At 44.8% G+C, this 14,610-nt stretch overlaps 1 protein-coding gene across 1 annotated transcript; it reads left to right on the top strand.

Moving 5' to 3' along the window:
• The first annotated feature begins 2,119 nt into the window (after window positions 1-2,119).
• LOC147640546 (mitogen-activated protein kinase homolog NTF3-like) lies at window positions 2,120-4,069 on the top strand. The gene is made up of 2 exons (XM_086812837.1): window positions 2,120-2,884; window positions 3,242-4,069. Exons 1-2 carry the CDS (start codon window positions 2,459-2,461, stop codon window positions 3,926-3,928), a joined length of 1,113 nt encoding a protein of 370 aa, XP_086668963.1. The 5' UTR covers window positions 2,120-2,458; the 3' UTR covers window positions 3,929-4,069.
• The last annotated feature ends 10,541 nt before the right edge of the window (window positions 4,070-14,610 follow it).

Here is a 14,610-nt window from a genome sequence, read left to right as displayed (position 1 = left end):
CTTGGTCAAACTGTTTGTATTTTGATGTCCTTTCAATCTTCTAGTAATTTTTCATCAAAGCTTTGCAAGATTTGTCCTTTTCTTGATCAATAAATTATTCAACCACTTCTGATTTGTCAAGTTTCATCAAGATTGCTTACAAATCACAAGATCATCATCACTAATGTATTTTTGTTAATGATTTTCTTGGTCAATAAGCTGTTCCAACTCTATTAGATCAAGTCACATTATCAATTGTTATCATAATCTTGCATTAAGATGCACTAATATTTCTTACTTCCACCAAGTTAAGCAAGAACACCACAATATTTCATATCTTGTGTCAAACTTAGTAATATTTTTTGAATTCTTGCGATTTCAACAATTATCTCTTAAAAGAAACATAATTCTCGCAAGAAATGATTAAAATTAAGAAAGTTTTATTCAAGAATCACTTACTACTCAAGTTTGCACCAAGATTTGTTGATTTTTGCACTTAATCTTGTAAACTTTACGATTTTGCATCAAGATTCTTGTAAATAGTACTCTCCATAGCAACTTGCACAGATCTGCTACACAACTGTGAAAACTGCACCACTTTGCATCAAGATTCTTGTAAATAGTACTCTCCATAGCAACTTGCACAGATCTGCTACACAACTGTGAAAACTGCACCACTTTGCACAACATATTCTACAAGAAGTGCACTCTACACTTAAACTACTCAATATACATTAGAACTGTAAACTGCACTAAAATTTATATAGAATCTTCAATATGCACCAATTCTTAATAAGAACTGCACCAAAATCTGCATAGCAACCTTCAATATTCTCCCAAGATTCCCCATAAACTAGGCAAATGTAAAAGGAAACTAAGGTTTATGAATAGTTTTTATGAAAAGAAGCACTAATCAAGGAGATTTAGTAAGAAAAGTCCAAGAAACGCTCTCTAAAAATGGTCGTAAAACTTAATTCAAAAATCAAGATTCTCTGAAATCTGTGTAGGAATTAGGGTTTCTAAAATTTGTGATTAGCATATACTCGAAAATGATTATCATTAATCCCATTACTAATCCACTCAAAATAGAGTCAATAAAAAAGCTAAAAATTGTGTAAAAGCCCTAATTCAAAAATAGATTAAGTACTGATCACTCCTCAATCAAAACATCAAGATATGAGCTAAGAGCTCTAATATAACCAATACAATGAAGGGGACCTAGGGGTTTGCACTCATTAGCATGGAGTACACAAATGTCATTCATCCTAAGGGAGTAGCACCTAAACATGGAAAGACTGCCGTGAATCAGTCATGATAGCTTGGACATAAGCTCCAAGAAGACAAGATGTTTATATCAAATGATAAGGTGATAAAAGGATAAAAGGTACAATAATCTAGACCAAGGTCATTTGTATAGTACCATGGCATTATTTAATGCAATAAAGGCGAACCTTAGTCCTGCCTTTACTGCAGCGGCACATCCTCGCCATCTGCTCGACAGCCACCACCTCCGTCTCCTCCTCCTTCTCGCCATGTGCTTGGTCATCCCCTATGTCTCCTCCTCGTCCTCCTCCTCACCATCTCCTCCACTGCCACCCCCTCCGTCTCCTCCTCGTCTCTCTCCCTCCCTTGATGAGCCCTATTCACAAACTTGCTCCCTCCGCCATCCTTGGATAGTATCTCCAACCCCTAAGTGATGCATGTTCGTGTGGCTCTGGCTGCCAAGGGCATCGTCTACGCCCTACACCACCCTCCCCCAAGAGCTTGGGCTAACAACAAGAGCCCCCTCCTCGTGAAATCCAACCCTATTCACAAGAAGGTCCGTGAATCGCTCGGAGATCCCTTGCTTACGCACACACTCGTCCGCAAACAGTCGCCACTTGCTCGGCTATGAGCCCTCTTTGCAGGGAATCGACTGCATGACTTCGAGTAGATCATGATTAGATTAGAAAGCCATATGGAAAGATATTTGCAGTTCACATGGCCAGCATGCCTTCGAAAAAACTTTCCAAGACTGTACTAGCGTGTGCCTTAATGTACCTTAGAAAAAAAAATCCTCCTATAGTTCACAAGCCCTAAATAATTAATTAAAACATTTTGAAACATATTGGTGACGATTTTGACCGTGCGCATCATCAATAACACGATCCAGCTTTTATCGAAGGGTAAAAATTTGAAGGTCGCTGGAAGCAGCAGAGCTGAAGCAGCACACGCTTATTACGCAGGCATGGCCTTCCGTGCCTGCCAATCCTTGTCTGTACTTTTCCAGCTCAAAGCCAAGAGCGTCGTCAAAGGGAAGAAGCCATCCTTCTCCTCCTCCTCCTCCTCTTCTTCCTTCTGTATGCCATTTGGTCCGGCGGCCTCATTTCCTCAACGCATCACCTAGAGCCGCTTACCTCTGAATAGGTAGTGCTCTTCTTTGCCAGTGGAAAGATCTGTGTCGAGACTGCTGGATGGTGTGAGATAGCACCGCAATCCCATGGCCACGAAGATTGATCCGCCCAACGACGCCCGCTCCGCCCCCGGCAAACACTACTTCATGCTGTGGCGGACCATCTTTGAAGTGGACGTGCGCTACCTGCCGCTTAAGCCCATCGGCAAGGGTGCTTACGGCATCGTGTGCGCCGCCCGTGACCTGGAGACCGACGCCAAAGTGGCCATCAAGCGCATCACCAACGTCTTCGAGAATACCACCGACGCCCGCCGCACCCTCCGCGAGATCAAGCTCCTCCGCCACCTTTTCCACGAGAACATCATCGCCGTCAAGGACATCATGACCCCAGCCTGCAAACACACCTTCAAGGACCTCTATGTCGTCTACGAACTCATGGACACTGATTTGCACCAGATCATCCGCTCCTCTCAGCTCCTCAACGACGATCATCATCAGTACCTCATTTACCAGGTAAGAGGAGCTGAAAACGATTTTTTTTCTGGTGTGAAATCATCTTACAATGCATAGCTGCAAACGCACACATTCATAACATAGATGTATGTGCATGTGGAAGTTAGTTCATGCATGGGATTGACATGTAAGATAAAGATATTGGTAAACAATGGAAAATAAATTGTAGAAGAAAATCTCAGAAAGTTAGATGTCTATATGTTATCATACCCCCTCCCCTTTCCCCCACAAAAAAAAAAAGCAAAAAGAAGAAAAAAGGGAAAAAACAAAAGAAAATCACTCTCAAGCACTTAGATGATGTGCTGCAATGAACTTGTCGTGGTATCTCATGCTACTTCTTGTGTGTACCTTGTGCAGCTCCTTCGAGGGTTGAAATACTTGCACTCGGCAAACGTTTTACACAGGGATCTAAAGCCCAGTAATCTGCTTTTGAATGCCAACTGTGATCTTAAAATTTGTGATTTTGGCCTAGCTCGAACAGGGCCAGAAAAGGGACAGTTTATGACAGAATATGTGGTGACCAGATGGTACAGGGCTCCTGAGCTTCTACTTTCTTGTGATGAATATGGTAGTGCCATTGATATCTGGTCTGTAGGTTGTATCTTTGCTGAATTACTGGGGCGCAAGCCTATATTCCCCGGAAAAGACTACCTTCACCAACTTAAGCTAATATTGTCTACTATTGGTACACCAGGGGAAGATGACCTGCACTTCATTCCCAACGAAACAGCAAGGAGTTTTATTCGCTCTCAACCATATGCTCCTCGTGTTTCGCTCGGGAAGATCTATCCCAAAGCAAACCCTGTTGCTATTGATTTGATTGATAAAATGCTTGTGTTTGATCCCCAAAAGAGGATCACTGTTATAGAGGCACTCAATCACCCTTACCTTGCCATGCTGCATGATGATAATTTAGAGCCTCCCGCACCTTCACCTTTTGATTCTAGTTTTGATGATGAGGATATCAAAGAGCACGACTTAAGGGAGAAGGTTTGGATTGAAATGCTTTACTACCATCCTGAAGCTGCAAATGACATGTGCTAGCAGATGTTCAACCCCGGCAAGAAGAGTCAAAGCTTTTACTATGCAGGCGTGATAGTTTTACTTGCAAAGATGATGCTCTTTGTCAATGCATGTACCTCAAAGATTAAACTGTGAAGAAAGATAAGTATTTTTTCTTCTTGATTTGAGGTATTGATGGCTTTGTGTGTGTGTGTGTGAGAGAGAGAGAGAGAGAGAGAGATCCATGGTGCAGCTGTATATATTTGTAAATAGCAGATCAAAGAATTTAGGACTTAACATAAAAAATATTGTCTCTGAGTGGTGTTTCAAACGCGACTGGATTCAAGTTTGGAAAAAAGACTAATATGTGTGTGCGTTGTAAACATTAACAATCATCTTTGAATTATTTTCTTATCAAGAGTCTCTGACTTTTGTTTGAGGCTTATATATATATATGTATATATATTCCATCATTTGCCTAAAATAGGTGTCATGGGATATTTAATATAACTGCTGCTTTTATGCTGTGTTGTGGTTTAAGCAGTTCAATTGTGGTGTTTTTGTTTTCGTAGTATGCAAACAGGCACAGGAAAACCATGCTATACAATAGCTTCTCCGTTTCTTTGGATTCGTTTTTGTTTTGTGGAATGCTGGCTCAGCTCACAATTGCATGTACTTATATTTTGATACTTGTTTCTATGAGTTTTCCTGTCTCGGAAAGTTGCATTAAGTTCGAGCCTACCAGTGAAACTTTTCAATGCTTTAGAAAAAAAGAATCCACTGCGAGACTTGATGCATTTGAACTATTATGGTTTAGCAGAGTGTTAGCCATTATGAGCCCTAATTGATAAAGGTATAGAGGTTCCATGCAGGTAGATTAGGTGCATGGGCAAGAAGGGTTTCCAGGTCCTCGAGGCATTGGCTTATAAGATTGACAGGCTGGGAACTAAAGGAGCAGTGAGTGGACGAGAGAATGGCCAAATTTAGCACGGGACCAGTAGGCAGCCATTGTTGCCAGGTTTCAGCCAGTTATGGGCAGCCTAAAACAGCCTTGACAAGGTGCCCATCTTGAGCCCATCTAGGGACATGGCATGTGAAAGGGCTAAAATAAGACTTTCTATTGTTGTGTTTCATAGCGATTTCTATGGTATTCAATTTTGGTGGTTTATGTTGTATTATGCATGAGATTTAACATGTACGTGTGACTTATTTTTGGATATGAACATTGTATGGATTTTTAATGCATGTGAATGACTGGGGGTTTCATGGATGCACGAAAATCTCAATTGGAATCATTTATTCTGTGCGCTCATAATTGTTTTTTGGGTTTTGTATGAGGTATATCAACCCTTAGTCCTATCATTTTATTATTATTATTTAATCCTTTATTTTATAAATGCACGATTAATAATGCGGAAAGCACAGTGATCTATTATGGAAGAGCGACGTGGGAATTAGAAAAGCAATAAGCAGTGTATTGCCTGGCTGCTTCTTCATCAAAGCACTGATTTCAAGGTTGAAAGCAGTAAGTGTACGGACTATATAGCTGTTTGACCAATCCTAGGAGACAGGTGTCATATCAGCAGTGCGGCCTGCTGCAGGGGTGAACAGACAGCACTGCCATGTCATCAGAACTGTAGAGCAGTGCATGAAAGCATAAATCACTGCCGCGGCCATCACCTGCACAGAATGCCATGTTATGAAGATTGTATGGCCAAAAGCACTCAGCTGTACAGGCCGTGTGGGGCAGTGCTGGGAGTGTTCGAATTAATTTCGGGCAGAGTTCTGCCAACAATTTGAAGAGTTTTGCAGTCCTGGGGTTGCTCGGGCTACGGCAAAAGTAAGGGTACAATTACTAGACAGTTCCCGAGATTATGGTTGTGAGAGACACTTGGGGAATATTGGACGACACTGTAGGAGATTGCATGCAGTTGGTCCGTTTGAGTTCTATTGGAGACTACTATGGTGGAGATTGCTTGTAGTTGGGTCCATTGGACAGCACTACATTGGAGATTGTCCATCGTTTTGTCCATTGGACAGAACTATGCTGGAGATTGCTTGTAGTTGGGTCCGTTGGACATCATGCATTGGATGGCTTAATGTTTGGTTCTTGTTCTTGTCTTTGTCCTTCTTCACTATTATTTCTTTCTCAAATCTCTCAATTCGTAAGTTCAGATTTTTCTGACCTTATCAAGGTATATCATGCATTGGATGGCACGACGGTGGAGACTGCCTGTAGTTTGTCCAATGCACACTTGATTGATTTACTAGGTTTTCAGGCTTGAGATTATGTATGGAGAGACACGTTGTAGATGAGCTGTGTTTGAATCCAAAAATATTGGTATAGAAGCTTGGAAGATGGGAGGTTGTCCAATCAATAGTGCATTTGCATTAAGCATGTTTGCTTGAGAATGACCTGCACACGTGAACTTGTTTTCCAATGTGGACATTGCATGGATTTTAATGCTTGTGAACGTTCAACAGCCGGGGATGCCTTCAAACCCTTGTGGACGTGCGTGCTTGAACATGTTTGAGGCCATTTATGGGGTTTTGTAGGTGGTAAGTATGATTTCAAGGCCCATTTTATCATTATTAAGGTTTTATAATCAATGTGTAAGTGGCAGGTTTACATGATACTTGAAGCAGGGCTGACAACTTATTGATTGGACACCCCAATTTAAATCCGAGTGTTATTAATGTGGGTAGTTGTTATGTACCTAATCCACGAATTAGGGACCTCATCTAGCAGGTTTTCCTGGGATTAAGGGTTGCTTGGCTAGGCTTCCTAGATTGATAAAAGAGGCTTAATGGTTGATAAAAGAGGCTTAATGGTTGTTTATAGTAGGTTAACTATTGATGGCATAGTTATCACTATATTATTACGACCCTGTGTTTTTCTCTCTAGACAACAAGCAGATGTTGGCAGTAGGTGTTACGACCTTGTGTTTTTCTCTTTAGACAACAAGCAGGTGGGCACGGGCACGGGATGGACAGTGTGAACAGGCATCAGTTGGATATGAAAAGGAAACTCATAAGTGTGGCCAGCCCAAGTGTGAAAGGGGACAAAAGGGAGTTTTTGAGTTTATAAGGTTTTTAAACCTTTGATGACTTAAAACATAATTATTATTTGGATGATGCGTTTTTGCCATTTGCTTTTGGCATTTTTGAGAAAAAGCGCATCGTATCTTTATAAAGCGAAGTGGCAAGCTGAACAGGGCAGATCGCCGGGTGGTGGTCATCATTGAGCAGGGGTCACCGTGTGGAGTCGGCGGCTGCTGCGCACAAGGGCTACAGCGCCAGGTGGGCTGCATCAGGCTGTGTATGGCTGTGGGCGCCAGGTGGCTGCTGTGCGCATGGGCTACGGGCAGCTGCAGTGCACATGGCCACAGGGCTGTATCAGGTGGAGGCTCTCTACGCCAGGTGGTTCCACGTATGGGCACATATGGGCTTCAGCCAGCAACGGGCGCAAGGCGGGAGACTCTCTACAGCCAGTCGGGCAGCTAGAAGGACTGCAGGCGGCCACAGAGGCGCAAGGGCTGAACAGCACGTTCGACTCTCTCTCTCTCTTGGAAGGAGGTGAGTTGAAGGAGGCGCCGAGGGGCTAACAGCCAAGGGCTCTCTCTCTCTCTCTCTCTCTCTCTCTCTCATCGCAAGTAGGTTTTGTTTACGAGATTAGGATGCAAAGGATCAAGCTACATATGCATAGGATGATGTTCTTGGAAGAGATGTGTGTTGCTCTTCGAGTTGGACTTATGTGTATTCAGAGATTGCATGACACGTCCTCTATCTTTCTCTCTCTAGGTTTTGGCAACCGTGATTTGTGGGTTTATCTGTCATGGAAACAGGACATTGGTTTTCTCGAGAGGAAACAGGACTTTGGTATCGAGGAAACAGGCCTATGGTTTATGGATACAGGTCTATGGTTTATCAGACACAGGTCTTTGGTTTCATGTGGAAAGCATGTCTTTGGATTCATGTGACCAGGTTCTAGTTTCTCGAGGTTACATGCAAGCTGTGACTATAGGAAGGACATGAGGTTTGGTACAGTCCTACTGCTGTTTGGGAAAGGGTTGTGGGATCCATGATAGAGATGGAGAAGACCTTTTCAAGCAGGGAGGTGTCGTACAGGTGTGCCTTCTCTATGGAATGTTCTGTTGTAATAACGAGAGTTCTTATTTGGAAGTCCTGGGTGAAAGTTTCGAGGGATCCTATTGGTAGAGGATTCTTCGAGTTGTACTATGTACTCAAATTTTTGTTCAAGTAAAGAAATACCGCAAGGGGTGCCATTGCGTTTTGGGGCAAATCGGTGTCCTTGTACTGTTTGCAGGAGCACTCTGGCTCCCCCTGTTTGTTTTCCTTTTTCAGGTTCCCATGGGTGATGAAGTGTTTTATGTGCAAGTGTTTGTTTCAGTGCCCATCAGATTTTTGAAGGCCGGTTTCAATAGGCAAGGACACTGTAGTTCTTGCATTCGTGGTAAGCAGCACAGGGAATCTTTTCTGAAGCAGGCTACTAGGCGGGCTTCGAAACCTTTGGAGTTGATACACACTGACTTGTGTAGACCTATGCAAACCCCATCCTTGGGAGGCTCTTTGTACTTTATGTTGCTTGTGTGTCATGTGCACACAGTGTATCTACTGTGTGCAACATGCACACAAGACTAGCTTCGAGGCTTGGGATAGCTTGGAGCTAGGCAGGTTGATTGGCGAGCTCGGCTAGACTGATGGGCGGCACCCAAGTGGGGACGCCTTGATGGGCAGGCACCCAAGTGTGGACGCCCGGTGATCAGCCAAGAGCCTATCGAAGAGTGACCAAGGTTAGTCAGTTGGTCAGAGTCTCGCGAGTCTTTGCGAGAGCTCTGTGGTCAGGAGCTCGAATCTAGTGCAGACGTGCACTTGCTTCATGCAGCCGAGGCCGGCACAGCAATCTCAAGGCCCACGAGGGTAGCTCCGTGGGCGGTATGGGATGTCATGGAGTAGAGGTTTGTGTGTCTTGCTAGTTAGCTCAGCTCGTGGCTCGGTAGGGACAACCAAGACTTTTGGGTTTTGCTCACGATTGTCAAGGTTGGGTGGTGAGTCAGGCCTGCATCTCCTTTACGTTGTTTGGCTTTGTTTTGCAGGTTTCGAGTCGTGTTTCAGGATTGTGCTACGAGAAGATCCTTGGGGATTTGACATTGTGGATATTGTAGTAGATTTACATGGGTTTATTTTCTTTCCTAGAGGACCAAGTCTTTGCTCAGTTCAAGGAGTGGCATGTTATAACTTATGGTGGAGTAGGAGTCTGGATTGTAGGTAAAGACTCTTCGGGCTGACAAAGGAGGAGAGTTTTTTTCTAATGCTTTTGTGCGGAACATGGCATCAAGCGGGAGCTGGCCAAGACAAGTTCGCCTTCGCAGAATGGAGTAGTTGCGCGTAAGAACTGGACTGTGGTGGAGATGGCAAGGACGATGTTGGAGCATTGTGATCTTCCTCGTCCACTTTGGGGAGAGGCCGTGGATACGACTGTCCATATCCTCAACCGATCTCCGACGACTTTAGTACCAAAGATGACTCCATATGAGGCTTATTTTGGCAGGAAACCAGATGTCTCCCATTTCCGTGTGTTTGGGAGTGATGACTTGAAGTCCCAGAAGCTTGTATTTGTGGGATATAACTCTCTTTCCAAAGGCTACAGGTTATATGACCCAGAGCGGAACGAGATTGTTGTCAGCAGGAATGTTGTCTTTGATGAGCATGTTCTAGCTTCTAGTGTTGATGAGCCACCACTTGTTGGAGAACTAGGTGAGTCTGAGGATGATTCTCAGGCTATTGTTCCAGCTAGACAGCCTCAGTCAGTTGTAGAGGTTGAGCCTGAGGCTGGAGATGAGCCCCAGCAGCAGCAGGAGGCTCCGCGTTCTGTTCGAGTACCAAAGTGGTTGTTGGACACCATTTGGGAGTCAGGTGTTACGGAGTATCCCTTCGAGTAGACCACAAAGGATGGACCTTGAAGATCTCATACAAAGTTCGTGATAGAAGTCAATCAGAGGAGTTGTTACAGGTGAACTATGCTTTGATATATCATTCGGGACAAAGAGCCCACTTCTGTTAAGAAAGCTCTTTCCTAGGAGACTTGGAGGAAAGCCAGGCAAGTGGAACTGGATGCCATAGAGAAGAATAACACTCGGGAGTTGGTTTCGAGGTTGTCAAAACGTTCAATCGTTTGGTGTCAAGTGGGTCTTTAAGACCAAGTATGAGGATAACTTTGCACTGATAGCGAGGATGACCATGATTCGGACGGTTCTTGCCCTTGTCCTCTTCTCAGCGGTGGCCAGTGTATCAGATGGATGTCAAATTTGCGTTCCTTAATGGTGACTTGCAGGAGGAGGTGTATGTTGAGAAACCTCTAGGCTTTGAGGTTCCAGGATCAAAGGATGGTTTACAGGTTACGGAAGGCCTTGTATGGTCTTAAGTAGGCTCCCAGGGCTTGGAATCAGAAGACTGATTCCTTCTTTCTACGGACAGGTTTTCAGAGATTAGTTGCAGATCCTAACTTGTATCTCTTTCGGGAACGCGGTATGGTCACGCTGATTATCCTTCATGTGGATGATCTCATTCTCACTGGCGGTCATGTGGAGCACATAGCTGTGACGAAGGTTGCCTTGTCAAAGGAGTTTGAGAGGACTGACTTAGGCTTACTCCATTTCTTTTTAGGATTGGAGATTTGGCAGACCCAGAGGGGGTTCTTTGTTTCTCAGCAACGGCATGTTTATGAGTTGTTGGAGACCTTTGGGATGGAGAACTGCAAGCCTATTTCTTCAGCGATGGACACGAACACCAAACTTAGAGTTAATGATCCTTGTGAGCAGGTTGATGCCTCCTTGTATTGGAAGCTTGTTGGTTCATTGATTTGGTTGCTGAACACCAGATTGGACTTGAGCTTTCTTGTGGGGCTGTTGAGCTCATTCATGTAGACACCTTTGAAGACTCATTGGGACGCAGGATTGCGGATCTTGCGGTATCTGCAGGCTATGAAGGATCTTGACTCTTTTATGACATTAGAGGGGGAACGACGGACCGAGTCAGACTCCAAGGTTGGAGTGACTTAGATTGGGGAGGAGATCCAGACACGAGGAGATCTACATCAGGCTACGGATTACCCTTGGCTTAGGAGCTATTCCTTGGAGCAGCAAGAGGTAGCCAACTATTGCCTTGTCTTCTACAGAGGCAGAGTACCGGGCTGCTTGTGGTGCTGCTTGCGAGGTTGTGTGCCTGCGGAGGTTACTTGGCGAGATTGGGTTTTCACAGAAGGAAACCACGATCATCCAGTGCGATAACCAAAGCTGTATAGCTATTGCTTGGAACCCAGTCTTCCATGCCCGGACCAAGCACATAGAGATACAATATCACTTTGTTCGCGAGAAGATTTTGGCTGGTGACATCTTGCTTGTTTATTGTTTGACGGAGGACAATGCGGCGGACCTCTTCACGAAGTCTCTACCTCAAGCGATGCTCCGGCAGCACTCCAGCTCACTGGGGTTGGTTCCACATCTAGGAGCTGAGAGGGGGTGTTAGCAGTCATCTCCTGTCTGTAACCATGTTACTTAGTGAGTTCCTTTGTTGTGGGTGTGCCCGCCTAGGAGTACACTCCATTTTTCCCTATTTTTGGTTGTGGGGGTTGTCTGGTTGTGGCCGATTGTCTCTGTGCTGGCCGATTGTGTTTTTTGTCCTGGCCGACTGTATATGTGCTGGCCGACTGGGTTTATCCCAGTCGTGGACATGTAGGCAGCATGTTGGCTGTTTTTGGGCTGGCCGAACAGCACCACAGGGTGGTATAAATACCACCCTTGCCCCCACACTCCATTTTGTACCGGATCTTTGTGTATATAGCAGAGTTTAAACATCTTCTCTCTCTACACTTCTGCATTTTCTTTCTCACTGTAGGTGTCTCATTTTCCGCTGTGCATTCCGACATACAACTTCTCCCTCCATCTTCTTGTTGAATATGGGAGGCTTGAGAAGCTTCAATAACTGGGTTCATTCCTCACGAGGCTTGGAGGGAGAAGTCGACGACTTGGTAGTACCCACACATCAACACGATGAAGGCGAATGGGAACTGTCCGGTGAATCAGGCGAAGAGGGACTCCGCGAAAGGAGACCGTAGGTGACGCGAATGACATCTCTCATGCCGATTATGCACAAGCGTAGATGATGATTGTTGGACTAGGAGCGAAGCTGGTCGGTTACATCTTACCTGCATCCAAAGGAGTGAAAAATCTTCCTCTAGAAAGTTTCGCCACTTCGTCCTCGGAATTGTGAAGCCCTTTTGCTGAGAATTGTCAAGCCACTTCATCCTTGGAATTGTCAAGCCCTTGCTGAGAACTATCAAGCCACTTCATCCTCGGAATTGGCAAGCCCTTGTTGAGAAGCACAAGCCTCGGTAGACGCCAAATCCAGAACAAAAGGCACTTGGGGTGCCGAATCTATCCGATCGAGATTGTTAGACATGGCCTCCATGCTTGCTTTGAGACAAATCTGCAAGCTCTATGGGATCCATAACAAGTTGTTCGAAACGAGAGAGAAATAATGATGGTGAAGGATAAAAGCCTACACTGAGAAAGGGTGGGTTTTATAAGGGGGGTGCTACCACACCACAAATGCCTGAAAGAACCTATATAATGACTTTTCCCAAACCTGGACTTGAGCCACTCTTGGAGCCTAGGGACTCTACCCTATCCAAGTAGTCAATGCACACTAATGCTAGAAAAGAAAAAAAATTGCAGGTTCACTAGGCTTTGATACCAATTGTAGAACCCTTGTTCCTATGTGCTAGGGTTTTTAGAGAGAGAAAGGGGAGTGCCTTGGAATCACGCACGACACACACACGAGTCCTAAACTATTATCTGTATTGCTATTGGTCGGTTTGTTTTACTACGGTCAGCCAAGTCCACGACCCGCCACGTGGCACGTGCGCCTGCCCACGGGCTTATCTTCTGTGTACCATAGGTGAGGTGTGTCACACTCTGTACTGCCATAGGCCTATCAGGTGATGTACCATAGGTGAGGTGTGTCACACTTTGTATTGCTGCAACAAAAATAAGACGACGACCTGTTGGCCTCCTATATGACCATGACACATGAGGAGTTCGAGTTACTCCACATTCGAGAGTGCATCACTAGTGGAATTCATATCGTTAGGGATGGCAGGCGATATGGGGGGAACCCCCTCTTGCTTAGCTTCAAGCACCCACCCAGTGATTCCCATAAATGGGGCTGGTGAAGGAGGTTGAGCTGGAGGATCTTGAATAGCCACTGAAGTCGTAGAGGCAGGCATACTAGCTGGAGTAGGCAGCCTCTTAGGGCACTCATGCTTGGGATGTCCCACAGTATGACAGTAGAAGCACTGTTGTTCTTGTCGGTATTGCAATACCTCTGTAGGGGACAATCTCCCTCCTAGAATGCCCGGATTGCTTTTGGATCCGGGGTCAACTCCTAGAATAACCACTCGTGCCTGCAAATTGGGAGGAGGTCTAGGAGGACCCTTGCCCATGGGTCTTACTAAGTTCCCCATGTTGCGTATTACTCCCATTGGAAGTAGACTTGGGATTGTCTTACTTGGGTCTGCCATGGTTGTACTTCATCTAAATATCTTGGGCTGTTTGCACATCTGCCAAGGTCTGGAAAGTTGAGACGAAGACACCAGACATCCCATTGAATTTGCTGATCTAATCTATACAAAAATGTTGGATGTAGTGGATGCTCCCTGCACGCACAGACACACAGGCAAATCGAACACAGAGAGATGTATGAGACAAAAACGTAATGGAAAGTGTACTCTATGATAATAATATGAAAGTATAAGTGAGTACATAAAATGCCTAGGACTAAGTGCCCAACACACAGGAGTGTGTTCACACGGGAAAAAAGTGCGTGGCCAGTCATGGTAAAATTGCCCGTGCGTAAGCTCTATTTACACATTGCTTTTTGATCTGGGGTCAACTCGTAGAATAACCACCGGTGCCTGCGAATTGGGAGGAGGTCTGGGAGGACCCTTGCCCGTGGGTCTTACTATCTTCCCCATGTTGCTTATTACTCCCATTGGAAGTAGACTTGGGATTGTCTTACTTGGGTTTGCCATGGTTGTACTTCATCTAAATATCTTGGGCCGGTTGCACATCTGCCAAGGTCTTGAAAGTTGAGACGAAGACACCAGACATCCCATTGAATTTGCTGATCTAATCTATACAAAAATGTTGGATGTAGTGGACGCTCCCTGCACACACATACACACACACATGCAAATCGAACACACAGAGAGAGACGTATGAGACAAAAACGTAATGGAAAGTGTACTCTATGATAATAATACGAAAGTATAAGTGAGTACATAAAATGCCTAGGACTAAGTGCCCAACACACAGGAGTGTGTTCACACGGGAAAAAAGTGCATGTCCAGTCATGGTAAAATTGCCCGTGTGTAAGCTCTATTTACACCAGGAATTCCTAGAGGCCAAAGGCTAACAAATCCCCCTGAAGTGAATGGTGTGAATGTGTACATGGTGTAGTAGACTACCCTGGTAGAGATAATAAGTTTAAAACTTTGCGGAAAGTTTCAAATTTTTCTCTCGAAAGAGACTTGGTAACCCATCTGCCACATTGGCCTGTGTAGGCACGTAAGTGAAGGCTATCTCTCTTGCATGGAGCCTCTCCTTGACATAATGATAATGCACCTTAATGTGCTTTGTCTGTGC

This window comes from Cibotium barometz, chromosome 2, assembly GCF_041138505.1.
Source record: "Cibotium barometz isolate CiBa-2024 chromosome 2, ASM4113850v1, whole genome shotgun sequence".
In the NCBI taxonomy this organism is placed as follows: domain Eukaryota; kingdom Viridiplantae; phylum Streptophyta; class Polypodiopsida; order Cyatheales; family Cibotiaceae; genus Cibotium; species Cibotium barometz.
Note: the sequence above shows the minus strand (reverse complement) of the source record. Positions and strands in the feature narration are given on the sequence as shown.